At 45.4% G+C, this 13,089-nt stretch overlaps 2 protein-coding genes across 2 annotated transcripts; one reads left to right on the top strand and one right to left on the bottom strand.

Moving 5' to 3' along the window:
- Positions 1-1,436: 1,436 nt before the first annotated feature.
- On the bottom strand, positions 1,437-2,001 carry CGCA056_v014326 (uncharacterized protein; the record flags this gene model as incomplete). Its single annotated transcript, XM_037329568.1, has 2 exons — positions 1,437-1,820; positions 1,888-2,001. The coding sequence occupies 2 exons, from the start codon at positions 1,999-2,001 to the stop codon at positions 1,437-1,439; spliced, it is 498 nt and encodes a 165-aa protein (XP_037172264.1).
- Positions 2,002-5,355: 3,354 nt separating this feature from the next.
- On the top strand, positions 5,356-7,093 carry HNM1-3 (Choline transport protein; the record flags this gene model as incomplete). The annotated part of the gene is made up of 3 exons (XM_037329567.1): positions 5,356-5,490; positions 5,565-5,822; positions 5,891-7,093. 3 exons carry the CDS (start codon positions 5,356-5,358, stop codon positions 7,091-7,093), a joined length of 1,596 nt encoding a protein of 531 aa, XP_037172265.1.
- Positions 7,094-13,089: the final 5,996 nt, after the last annotated feature.

Genomic DNA, 13,089 nt, shown 5'->3' with positions numbered 1-13,089 from the left:
GCTGCGACTAATACGTCAAGATGGTGAGTCTCCATTTGCCGCCCCCTCCCCTCCGATGCGCCACCGCATCTTCCGCCTCCACCCCGAACCCGCCGGAACCCCAGAAACACCACTTCAAAACATGGTATAAGCTATTCCAAGGTGCTAACAAGTCTTGCTTGCAATCAGGCCTACCGCCTCGTGACCCAAGTCCTCTTCGTCGGCACCCGCATCGTCGGCCGCTCCTTCGCCGCGGCCTACAAGCAGGCGCAGGCCTCGTCCGAGTACGCGCGCGCGCAGGCCAAGAACGGCAACGGCGGCGGCGTCGCGGCCAAGGCGAGCGGCTCGGGCGGCATGACGCTCGACGAGGCGTGCAAGATCCTCAACGTCGACGCGCCCAAGGAGGGCGCGAGCAACGCGGGCGAGGTCATGGAGCGCTTCAAGCGGCTGTTCGACGCCAACGACCCGAAGAAGGGCGGCAGCTTCTACCTGCAGAGCAAGATACTGCGCGCGCGGGAGAGGCTGGAGAGCGAGATTGGGCCGCTGGTGGAGAAGGAGGAGGCCGAGGCCGAGGTGAAGGAGGGTTTTAAGCCCAAGATTTACAAGGACCGGTGAGCGGTTGAGGGGTTGAGCCGGGGGGCTTTGCCTCGGTTCTGAGGAGGGACGATCGACGATGGAACGAAGACGGGAGGGCTGAGAGTCTCATTGGGATAAGACTTGAGAGGGCCCTCCTGGATCAGGGAACTGTATTGGAACAACTTCACTCGACTCCGCATGGCATGGCGTTTTGGGCAGGGTGGATCTGTGGCGCGGCACCGCCTGCATTGGCATGGTTAGACGATAAAAAAAGGGTTGCGCATGTGTTAATACTGTACTATAAGAGAAGACAACCGCCGAGGTGAGGGGTTTGGACCGATCAGAGGTCATTAGAGAATGCAGACCTTGTGTTCTACTCATTGATGAATTGAGGCTACATATTATGCGTAGGATGCCACGCGGAGATTATCCTTCGCTTGCCTTTGCCAAAGCCGTTCCTTCATGTCCGGAACATAGGCAAGGGTAGAAAGGCAAAGAACAAAAACGTTCGACGGCCAATAACTTTCTCCGGAACAGAAGTAACGGATTCCAGAGGACATGGGGGGGGGACTTTGTGATACATCCCTAAACTAATATTTGATTTTCAGGCGTGGCCAGTTTCCGTCTCCGTTGTGCTAGCAGCCTTGTGTCTCTCTGCTGGACAATGTCTCGTATCGCAGGTTGCCAGATACCAGCTCAATCAACATATCTCTAAGCCACTTATTGTTCCTCTTGAGGTGTCAACCTCGGATCTTGCAAAGAGCATCCCTCATCTCCAAGACATCTTTTTCCTCCCAACCTTTATCATCCTGGAAAGTAAAAGCTTCATCGTGGTCGTCATCTGAATCACCTTGTGGAGTCCTCATAGCTTCCCTCGTGAATCACGTCAGACATACTGTAAGCAATGACACCCGACAAATCTGCGTTTGCGATGATTGGAACCCGGCTGACCATGCTCTCTTGCATGATGATGCATAGGTAGGCGGCGCAAAACGAAGGCAAAGGCACTGTCCAAATAGTGCAGGGAAGCGACTCATCAGCTGGTGCGACGAAAGACAGCTCGTCTTGTTCAATGCCGGCCAGGAGGGCGGCGCGAGGATGAATCGACTTTCTGGGTTACCGTATGTATAGCGAGTGCCTTGTTGCGCTTGCTCGGTAAGGCACAATTTTGGGAATTCGTCATCTTTAGTGAGACGCAAGCCGCTGGCTACGGCGATGTTGTTCGCTAGCTGGATCTGTTCATCGGAGGCCAGGTAAATAAAGTCCTGGGTTTGTTGTCAGGCTTGTAGTCAATGAAAGGTTTTTGAGCAGGTCTGGATACTGGTGGCTTAACGTTCGAGTCACGAGCGGGTAGGCTAAACGGACGAGTAGAGGTGTCTCCCATTCCACAATGGTGATCTTGGATTCTTCAAACCCCTCTAGCGTTTTGAACAACCGAGAATCCATTGCAGGCGGCACGCGGAAGTGAAGTGCTCTCAGCGAAGAAGAAAGGGAGCAGAAGACAGGCTTTGATTTAGACACTCGAGGTTTTATGCAGGTCAAGGCCTTGGTAACGTCTCAAGGAAAGAATGGCTTTGGTTCAGTTCAGGGTGGGGAGGACGGCCCTTCTCAAGCACGACATAATGGAGCCAAGTGGAAAGAACCGGGAGGTTATGTTATCCATTGCAGCAATCTCTAACGTTGAGAAGTAGCCCCTTCCTGAAAACAGCTAAATCTATTTCAGCAAGGCGGAGTCGAATACATCAGGTTGAGTAAAAGTCAGGAACCCTGAAAGCGCCCCTTCTATAACAGACAACGTCCCGACCAAAGAGGCAGCCAGCTCTTCGGCGTCACTGCAAGATTTACTGGGCTTTAGAGCTCTTGCTCAGTGTAGGCCGTGGCTCGTAACGCGTGTCACAACATCCAACTCTGGAAAGAGTCAGTCTTGGTAGGAAAGAGCACTGCAGAGCCCGTATAACGTAGCCTCAAATCAGTTCCCATCTGCTGACACAACGAGTAGAAGTAGGAATCGATCGACCATGAGCCTGTCTGTTTTTGGCGAGACAAACTGGGCCGGAATGGACACAAATGCGTCATTGGCCATGGTCGAGAGTTATCAGGCCCGAGAGATGGCACCGAGAAGCATCACTCAGGCCATTCCGCGTCTTGGAGAAATCTGTGAAGACCTTCGGTAAGCGTCAGCCGCCTTGTGGGGGTCCATCATGTCGCAAGGAAGCCGTTGCGAGGTAGCGAGTCTGTTGAAACTCGGATGTTAGCGGGATTAGAGCGACAAATTACCTGGCCACTTACTATACACATCAGGATCCAGGCAACAACAGTCATTGCTGGAGGCAAGAGCGCAGCCTTCCGCATAAAAGAGCAATGCAACAACCCTAGAAGACCCATCGTGCCGAGAAACGGGTAGAAAATGAGATAGAAGCTGGCTAACTTTGCGAAAAAGCAGGCTTCCATCCCTTGTAAGCGACTGGGCCCCGGCGAAAAGAAGCCCAGACGCGGGGGGATGCGCAGATAAGTCGTTTGAATCGTGAAGCATCGCTCGCCGATAGAACGAAACAGCGGCTTATCGCAGTCTCGATAAGGGTCGGTGTCAAAAACCCAGCTATAAATATTATACCCAGCGTCTGCCAAGATTGCTAGGATCGCCTCGTCCATTGGAACTCGTCTCGGGTACAGATTTGTCTGCATAGTATGTTAGAATAAGAGAAGGAAAGAAAAGAAAGCAGTAGGAAGACAAAGAGGTAACCTCTTTTACCCCCTTCTGACTTCTGAAAGCCACCTACCTTGGTGCGGGGCGCAGATAACGGGTCAAGACACTACCTACTGGTTGATTCAGGGGTAAAGGATGGGATAGCACTATGACGTGAAAACCACTCCTGCTATTCAGAAACATTATGTGAGCCTAAGTGCCACATTCTTCCGGATTACCAAGGACAAAATATCAATTTACAGGCAGAATGCTCTTACCGCGTTTCCCGGAGCTGTTATGTGGACAACCTTGATGGTTTGTCTGTCAAGCGTTCGACTAATGTTAGTTCCAGATTTTAAGAACAAATGAAGATGAAATGACAACTTCAATCCCAACGGGCCCCATATATTCTACTGCAAACTTCCAATCCAGGACGGCCAAAAGCAAAAGGCTAAGATCTCACGATCTACTCATTGCTCAGAGGCGGATTCGAACCGCCGTCAACACGGAGCGCTGTGTGAAGAAGACCACAACGTATCATCCTAACCAACTAGACGATCTGAGCGAATGGTTTTGTGCTTCCTTGGAAGTGTAGACGGGCCCGCAGTGGAATGGGCCCATCATGCTAGGGCTTGCTGGAGTGGAGCAAGCGATGAGGTCTGCTTGGATATATCTTCTTTCAAGGCCGCTTTTGGATCCGCATCTGAAAGAAGCAGAGTGGGTTGTATAGCTGGCGGGCCAAGGTAGTTGAGAACATCATGCTGTTGGAGATACTGAATTTTTGAGTGATGCTACTCCTGTTGAAGCTGGGAAATACCTGCGGCCAATGAGTCACTGTGTTGCTGGAACTAGTGGAGTTTCAACACATGATGAAATACCGGGCGATGTAGTTGAAAGCAAGAAAGCCGGTAGGACTTGAAGACAGGAGAAATGGTTTGACTTCCATCATTTTAGATATTGCTCGATGCGAGACGACTAACATCCTAAGGTGTGGACAGCGTAGTATCATCAATGTTTCTTGCGGAGTTTTGGGTTAAGAACACACTGTGGAAGTGCTTTAATGTTTAGATAAGGTTTGAGAGCGATGCTCACTTCGTCGTAAGTCGCCGGTGTGGTTTGCAAGTGTCATTTTCTTTACGAAGAAACGAGCAATGCCAGGTAACTGAAATTAGCTCCATTTGAATGGCTAACAGCAAAAAGGCCGCTACGACAGAGTGCAGACTGGTGGTGTCTAAATGTGTCGTCATGAGAGCTACTTCCCATGTGCCTAGCCCATTCCTTGTCCCGTGAGAGTGTGTCGGAAGACATTGGAACCGTGCCTGTAACAGTCCTGCTTGAAGACAAGAAGTATGAGAGCAAGCCGTAAGTTTGTTCCATATATTGAGGAGATAGAACGGCACTTGTAACCAATCAGAGAATGCTGACAAGGCGCAGTATCCTGGTTAAGATTTCCTCCAGCCGTGTAATAGACAACTACGTCCAAAAGCGTGACCAATATGGGCGCATGGAACCACTTAACACAATTGTTTTTGCATCATCTTCATCACTCAATTGTCTTCTCGCAGGTATTTACAGCATGTCTCGTCCATGAAGTTGAGGAAGTCCACCCCCGGCAAGACAAGATGTTCAATTTGTCTTCCCCCTTGTTCAAGCGAGCGACCCAATAAAAAGCAGCGACGCAATTCGCGACCTCGGACTTGCAGCAGAACTTTCTTTTTCTGCAACAATCAGTGGCGAAAAAAACAGATCCCTTCCCCTGCTAGCGGCCATTGCAATTCATCAAGATTGCTGGGGGTCTCGTAGTTCCTCTCTATCTCGCGTTTTCCCGCGCAGCACACCCAATGGGAAGCTGGACATTGCCCTGCACGGCACTGGGGCCGATGTGTCTCAGGGTCGCATTGCACATCGCACCACGTACCGAGCATCTCAAGGCGGATTGGCGCGATAGAGGTGCAGCGGCCAGATCGTCTAGTCGTCTTGGCATTGTTCATGACCCGGTCGTGTTACCGAAGACTTTTCTAGGCAGCTTTTCCCCCTCTTGACAGGATTTCCCCATTGTCCTCAAGATTTGTATGGTGATTGTAAGTTGACGTATCTTCGTGAGAGTCGACAACATGGCACAGGCCGACTTTATCGAGATGCAGCAGCCCAAGGGCGAGTACGCTGCGGTGAACACTACTAGCTCTTCTGAGAAGACGAGTGGCAGCGCCCATGCGCCGGTGGATGACAATGTCGGTTCATCGCTCAGGGTAAGTAACGAACTCCAATTCGATATGACGCGCGAGTGGACGTATGGTTCTCTAGAGTCTGACATCGAACGCAGAGACTATTCTCATTCTGGCAACTTTTGGCGTTCGCCCTTATTTTCATGTCATCATGGGAAGTCATGGCGATGGACATGGGAGCAACTTTCTACAATGGCGGACCGCAGACACTTGCTTGGGGCATCATTCTCGTTGTCGTGGGAGCAATGGCCCAGGCACTCTCGATGGCAGAACTAGCAACCATCCAACCGATTGCTGGAGCACAGTATCACTGGACTCATTTCCTCGCTCCCGAGAAGCACCGCAGGTTCATCACGGTAAGCCTCATCCAAGTGTCCAAACCAAAGCAGAAAGATAACGCTGACATGATTCTTACTGCTGTCAGTGGATGCAAGGCTGGGTCACCTGGTTCGCCTGGGTCTCCGCGCTCGCCGGCTCCGCAGCCTCGGAGGCCAACATCATCATGGGCCTCGTCGTCACCAACTACCCGTCCTACTCCTTCCAGCCGTGGCACCTGACGCTCGTCATCGTCGCGCAGCTTGTCGCGTGCGGGCTCATCAACATGTACGCCTTCCGTTCGATCCCGTGGATGGAGCTGCTCGCGGGCGTGCTGCACGTCGTACTCTGGGTCGTCATCGTCGTCGTGCTGCTCGCCCTCGCGCCGCGCGCGAGCGCCGACTTCGTCTTCTTCGAGCGCACCGTCAGCTCCGGCTGGACGAACGGCTTCGTGTCGTGGAACATTGGCATGCTGGTGCCGGCGTGGGGTTTCATCGGGTTCGACGGCGTGGTGCACATGTCGGAGGAGGTGCGGCGGGCGAAGCAGGCTGTGCCGAGGGCGATGCTGTGGACAATTGTGCTGAACGGGATCATGTCGTATGGGATCATCTTGGCGATTTTGTTTGCGATGGGCGAGCCGGATGCGGTTTTGGCGTCTGATTATCCCATCATCCCGTTGCTGTTTAACGCGGCTGGTGCCAAGGCGGGGACGGCGATGGTGTGCGGGCTGTTGATTATCACGTTCTGCGTGGTTGCCGCTTCGCTGGCGTCGGTGTCGAGAATTACGTGGGCGTGGGCTCGAGATGGAGGGCTCCCTCGGTACTTTGCCAAGATCCATCCAAAGCACCGGGTCCCGGTCAGGTCTGTCTGGCTGCCCTGTGTCATCGTCACCCTGCTATCGCTGTTTACGGTTGGCAACAACGCCACGGCAACCATCTTCTCGGCGTTCACGGCTCTGTCCTCTCTGGGCCTGTACAGTTCGTACATCATAGCAATATCCTGCATGCTTCACGCCAGGATGACGGGACGTATCGGTCACGGCCCGGAGTACGAGGTGCAGTACGGAGGATGGTCGTTGCCGAAGGGCTGGGGCACGCCAATTAACATTTACGCGCTGCTTTGGTCGATGTACCTGAGCATCTGGCTGCCGTTCCCGCAGACCGTCCCCGTCACGGGTACGGAGATGAATTATGCTGGCCCGGTGTATGTTGTCGTTGTTGTTGGTGCGGTGAGCTTCTGGTACACTTGGGGTAAGAAGCACTGGCCTGGGTTGAACAAGACTGCCATTGAAAACGTCGAAGCGCATGATTAGTCTATTGAAGCTTAGATGGATGTTGTAATAGTACATGGAGAAGGGACTTTGTAATTTGCGAGGTTGCGAGGTATTCTATTCAATGGATAGAGTGGTGTTATTAGACACTTAAACTAGAGTTCAGAACTTAACCTAATTCAACACATACACGGGCTATGGCGCAGTCTGTACCTGGATACAGAATGACTTCTTATTGCTAGAAGATTGAGTTTCGCTTATTGCAGTAAAAGTCTCAACCTAAATGCAACTCCTGCTTTGGTGTCATGACGAATGAGAACAACTTCCGCCGGGGACTTGCAGCTGATTTGTTCTCTCTAGTTGCTCCAGAAATGCCTTTTGCAGTAGGGAAAGTGTACGATAAGATAGAATGTGGGCTACACTTGAAGATTGGAATTGTCGGAATGCAAATAAGAAGGAAGTTGACAAACGATAGGCAAGTTTTCTGCTCTTTCAAGACACGATTCATATTGAGTAGAGCCATGTTGTTCTGTTTTACAGAATCATATGCTGCCTATTGGTAATAGTGCAATCGGATGTGTGCCAGGAGCCAGAAACCAGGGTTTTTCGATGATATAAGCATGTATAATTTCCCCAATTATCAGCTTTTCGGGGCACTTTGCTGAATCCAACGATACCCCCCTCACGCTAGCACTAGCCTAGCTTTATGAAAAGTCACTCTATAAGACCCTAAATAAGATAGTATATATCAGGAATAGCTAGTATACTCTCGAGAGATTTTATTATTAAGCTTAGTATTTTAAAAAAGTAAGGCTAGTATTAGAATTTAAATATTAAAGTAGACTTTATATATCTCTATTTTATATTAGTTATATTTTAAGTATTAAAATAAATACCTCTTAATAACTTATTATTATTATTAATATTATTATTATAGCTATAGCTATAGCTATTATAGCTTTAATTAATAATATTATTAATAAGCTTAGTTAACTTTTAAGTAATTTAATATTTTAGTAGTATAGAATAAATATCTAAATATATTATTATATTATTATATAGTAATTATTGTTAACATATAACATTCTTTTATAATAATAATAATAATATAAGAATAATAATAACGCTGAACTTACTTTAATATTCTATATAAAATAAACTAATAAAGTTTAAGGTATAAACCTTACATAAAAATACTTGATTTATTATAACTTATAACTATAATATTGATTATGTAATACGTATAGCTACGTAAGCACCTTATGTAACTAGCAGTTTAGCAGGTTACGTTTCAGGTTATCTTTCCCCTCACTTTTCCCTACTAGAGGATGCAACCTGCGAACAACAACAACCAGACTCATCACAATACATCTGTTCCCTTATTCTTATCTATACAATTAAATGCTCATAAATGCTCAGAATTATTACCTTTTATCATAACATTACCACATCTATAACCTTATACTATATAGGCGCATATACCACGCCCCTGAATACGCTTATACCTGTGTTAACAATTATAATAACTTCTACTAAATATTCTATATTTAAAAACAAACTTTATAAATATTATAGTTTAGCTATAATATTATAATTTTATTAAACATACTTAATACTAAAGCTTTAAATATAAGCTAACAATTATCTTATATATATTAAGCTAAAAAGTATGTTAATATATAACTTTAAATACATTTTAAGTAGTATAAGTATTATCTTAGAGATATATTAATAATATTTATTACCTTTATTACTCTCTATAATAAAGTTATTAAATAGTTAGACGCTTTATATACATTACTTTAGATTAAGCTAAAAGATAAATATAGCTATTTTATAAACTATATTAAAGTAATAAATAAAACTCTCTTATTTACCTATATATTTATATAGATAAAAAGGAGGTTTGTTAGTTATAAAAGCTAGCTATAATAAAATATACTTTATATAATCTAATTTAATAGAATAATTATATATATACTAATAAATATAAAAAGATCTATAAGTAATATAGCGTTAATATATTAGGTATAATATGGTTTATCAGTCAGCCAGCCAGACCAGTCAGCCGGACGTTTTTTTCCCACGTACACAACAACATCTAGTATTTCTCAACCACAACGCATTAAATCAACTACTAGTTGTCGCTATCAGAATCTCCTGAGGGTTCAACATCTTTGGAACAGGTTCGCGCGTTATGCCCAGTCTCACCACATATACCACAGCGTCTCTAAGCTGGCTAGGCTCTCTTTGATGGACCCCCCTCGTCGTCCTCTTGAGGTGCTGGACGTTTCCCTTTTTGTTTCCCTTCAAGTAAAACCTGAGATTCCTCTATACTAAGTGCCCCTCTAAGCTGGACCTGCGTTCTTTTAGCCCTCTAGTGCTTAGCAAGTGCTATATTCACATCCTTAAGGGTATGAAGCTGATCAGTCAAAACAGTGATTAAGTGCGCTATTACCTATGCACCCTTTAATAATTGCTCAACTGCAGCAATAATTAGTGTCAGTAAGCTTCCTTAATAAGCAAAGATATAACTTTTAATAAAGTTAGACTGCGAGATGGTTTGTTATGGGTTAGAGGGCGTTTGCGACTGCTAAGGTGGAGGTGTTGAAGGGTTGGCTATAGGAGTGTTACGGTCAGCTATCCAACAGTAGGGTCTGCTAACAGAAGCTGGGGATTAATACGTTCTAACAGTACACTGAGTTGCAGTCGTAGGTCGTAGTTTGTAGGCTGTAGTAGATCGGTTCTTCAGAGGCTAAGGTGATCAGTCTTAGACTTAATAAGTGATTTGCAGTGAAGGTAAGCTGAGAGTATCCATGAGGATGAATACTAAGTTAATTACTAAAGAGCTAAAGAAGTCTGACCATAAGCTAGGCTCAGGGTTATACTATATATAAGTCTAATTCTGAACATATTCCTTTATACCTTAGGTTGATCTGGATCATTCCGATCCAGAATGATCGTTTAGCCCCTAAATCGTGTTGGATCATATTGATCTAATATGATCGTTATCTTATCATCACGTGACTTAGACTATAGTTCTTCTGTTACTAAGTGAGTCCCTGTTGTTCCTATGATCCTGCAGTATAAATATCCTGTCCTAGCCGCCCGACGCCTAAGTGGGTCGGTCAACTGTTATCCATGCATAACGGGTCGTAACAAGGAGGTGTAGGCGTCTGTAAATGCACATCAAGCTTTTTGATGACATAGTCTGGGTCCTATGGTGAAATTCCAGCGCCTTAGAAAGCAGACCTGATGTTTTCCTTATTAAAAACCTTATTGTAGGCCTAGTGGAAGGCAATAAAGAACTCAGACTTAGTGATATGATTTATAGAGGCTCTGATAAATTAGTTGATTCCATCACTATATATGCGTTCTAAAGGCGAATAAAGGGCAACATCTAATAGCTGTAGTAGATACGATAAATATGCAGGTATACTAACAGTTATAATATTATTCTGCTTATAGTAATCATTAAATTCAGCTGACAAATAGCTCTTATAGCTGTTAATAATAAGCATCTAGTAGACGCCCTTCATTTGGTTCTTAGTGTGTTTATCAAAATGTTTAATCCAGTTAAGACCTATCTAATTATCCATCTATCTATTAGCAGTAGGTTTAATCACCCAGTTACCCAGAAAACCTGATTCCATAGTCCAACTAGCAAGGTGATATACGCCCTTAACAATCACAAACAGAGGGATGCACCACCCACCTAAATTAATATATTTGATAACTGTAGCCTATTTAAAGTTGCTAGGCTGGACAGACTTTGCTTTGCTGTGTTGATCAGCATATATAACCACTATCAACGTAGTGATCATGCCCATCATGAAGCCAGTTTTATCAAAATTATATAGGTCCCCCTCTTAGATGCCATACTTAGCTATCATATTACATAATAGCGCAAACCACTTTAATATAACCTTAGGATCTTCTTAAAGAGCCCTTTAATAATTATATAGATAATTAAACTTAGTTTTCAGAGCAGGCTGTAAGTCCACAAACCGCCTGGCCTATTGCTTGCTAACAGGCTTACTATTACAGGCTCGCAGCAGGAGATTAGCCATATCTTCCACACTGCTGAGGCGGAAAGGAAATCCTCTGGAATCCTGTTCAATAACGTATTAGAGAAGTGTTTTCTCTTCGATCAGATTAAGTTTATATCCTTATGGTTAAGCTTATTTGCGTTGCAGTCGGTTGTTCATTCTATCAGCTAAGGTGCTCTTTAGGATACTGTAGGTCTTTGCAGCATGTGAAATGCTTAAGTTATTACCTGCAGCGCGTGTCGATCGGATCGCTTCAATCGCAAGAATAACTTTATCTTCTTAGGTGTAGATTAGCATTATGGTTGTTAAGATTTTACGCGTTAAAGGTTTAAGTGATTTGGACGTAAGAGTGTTTAGAAAAAAACGTCCGGCTGACTAGTCCAGCCGGCTGACTGATAAACCACATTATAATAATAATTTAAATTTATTAATAAAAATCTTCTAAATATATCTTGATAACTTAGCTCTAAAAACTCTACTTATATTTATAGTAAAATATTACTTATTATATAATTAATATATAGATTTTAATTATTAAATAAATTCTTTCTATTAACTTATTCTTAAGTTAAAATAAAGAATAGCTATAAAGCTTTATAAAACTAAATAACTTTTATTATCAACAAAAAGAATAAAAAGTATAAAGCTAATATAGTAGTAATAGAAATATCTTTATACCCTCTTTAGTATTAAGGATCCCTATATTATCTTAAATACTATTACTTTTTTTATTATTAAAAGAAATACTTAAAATCATTATTATAGTAGCTATTATTGTTATTATTATCTAACTATAAAAAAGATATGAAAGTTAATAAACCCTCTATCCTTTACCTCGCTTTATGAAAAATTTAATACTAATAAAAACCTTATACTAGTAAACTATTTATAGTAAAACGACGTATTAAGAAAGTAGTGAGTTAACGCCTTAATCGCTAGTTATAGCAGTATGAGGAGGTCTCTGAGACAGTGGCGGCGGGGGTCAAAAGTCCTGGTTTTTAGCTCCTGGCACACATCCAATTACACCATAAGTCTACGTGGCTGTTCAACGTGTTCTTTATTGCCTGTCTAGCATAAAAGATGAGTTTACACAGACTGTAGCGTGAACTTCCAGCTTCCTCTCGACAGTTCGTTGGCTACATGTATCCCGAAAATTTCTTTGACGGTCTCAGTGGCATGTCTGAAAGGGGCATTCCGGAGGGGCAAGTTGGGGCCCTGGCCAGGGTGCGGGACCGACAGGCGCTAACAGCATCACATGCCGCTTGGATACGGGGGAGACCTGGGGGTAAAACATGGTTCCTGTCGGGTAAGATGGGCATTTGACTTCGTCAATGGACGCGTATTCGACGTCTGGCTGATCCAGGCAACCGTCAACCAAAGACAGGTGTTTGTTTCTCTGGCAGACTCAGGCACGAACCTTAGCGTTGCCACATATATATTTTTTGTCAAACTAGGTGTTCCTTAAGCGGTTTCTCGTGGTATTGAAGACGGCATCGTGCGTCGGTGAGCCCTGCAACAGCCCACGGACCGAGATGAGATGAAAACATGAGTTGTCGAGTCGTCCCTGCCAGGTCCGGTTTCAGCATTGCTTAAGTGATCCTTATCGGCTTATCGGACGCCCCTCAATGACGTCGGCCAATCCAGGTGTAGCAGGCACGCACTGGGATCTCATCCAGGCCCCTCCCTTCCTCGTTGCGACGCCCCTCCGATCAACCGCAAGTGCGCGGCTTCTAGCGGGTAAGGAAGGTGCGCCCCCAAAACGATCCCCGGTCGTGGTGCGCCCTCCAGTGTCCCCGCCACGAGTGTCCCCTCCACTCAGCTCGCCCCGCTGCATCCGCCAAGGTGAGAGCTCACTTGACCTGGAGAGAAAGTGCCTGCACCGTGACCTGCTCTGTCCGCGTGCTCAGGACCCCCATTCCCCACCCTGTCACTCAACTCACCTCTCTCGTCCTCCGAGCGCTGACACTGGTTGCTGCTGCTGCTGCTGCT

Source organism: Colletotrichum aenigma (genome assembly GCF_013390185.1).
Source record: "Colletotrichum aenigma strain Cg56 chromosome Unknown KSG_Cg56_contig10, whole genome shotgun sequence".
In the NCBI taxonomy this organism is placed as follows: domain Eukaryota; kingdom Fungi; phylum Ascomycota; class Sordariomycetes; order Glomerellales; family Glomerellaceae; genus Colletotrichum; species Colletotrichum aenigma.
The sequence above is the reverse complement of the archived record's forward strand: the minus strand, read 5'-3'. Positions and strand labels throughout refer to the sequence as shown.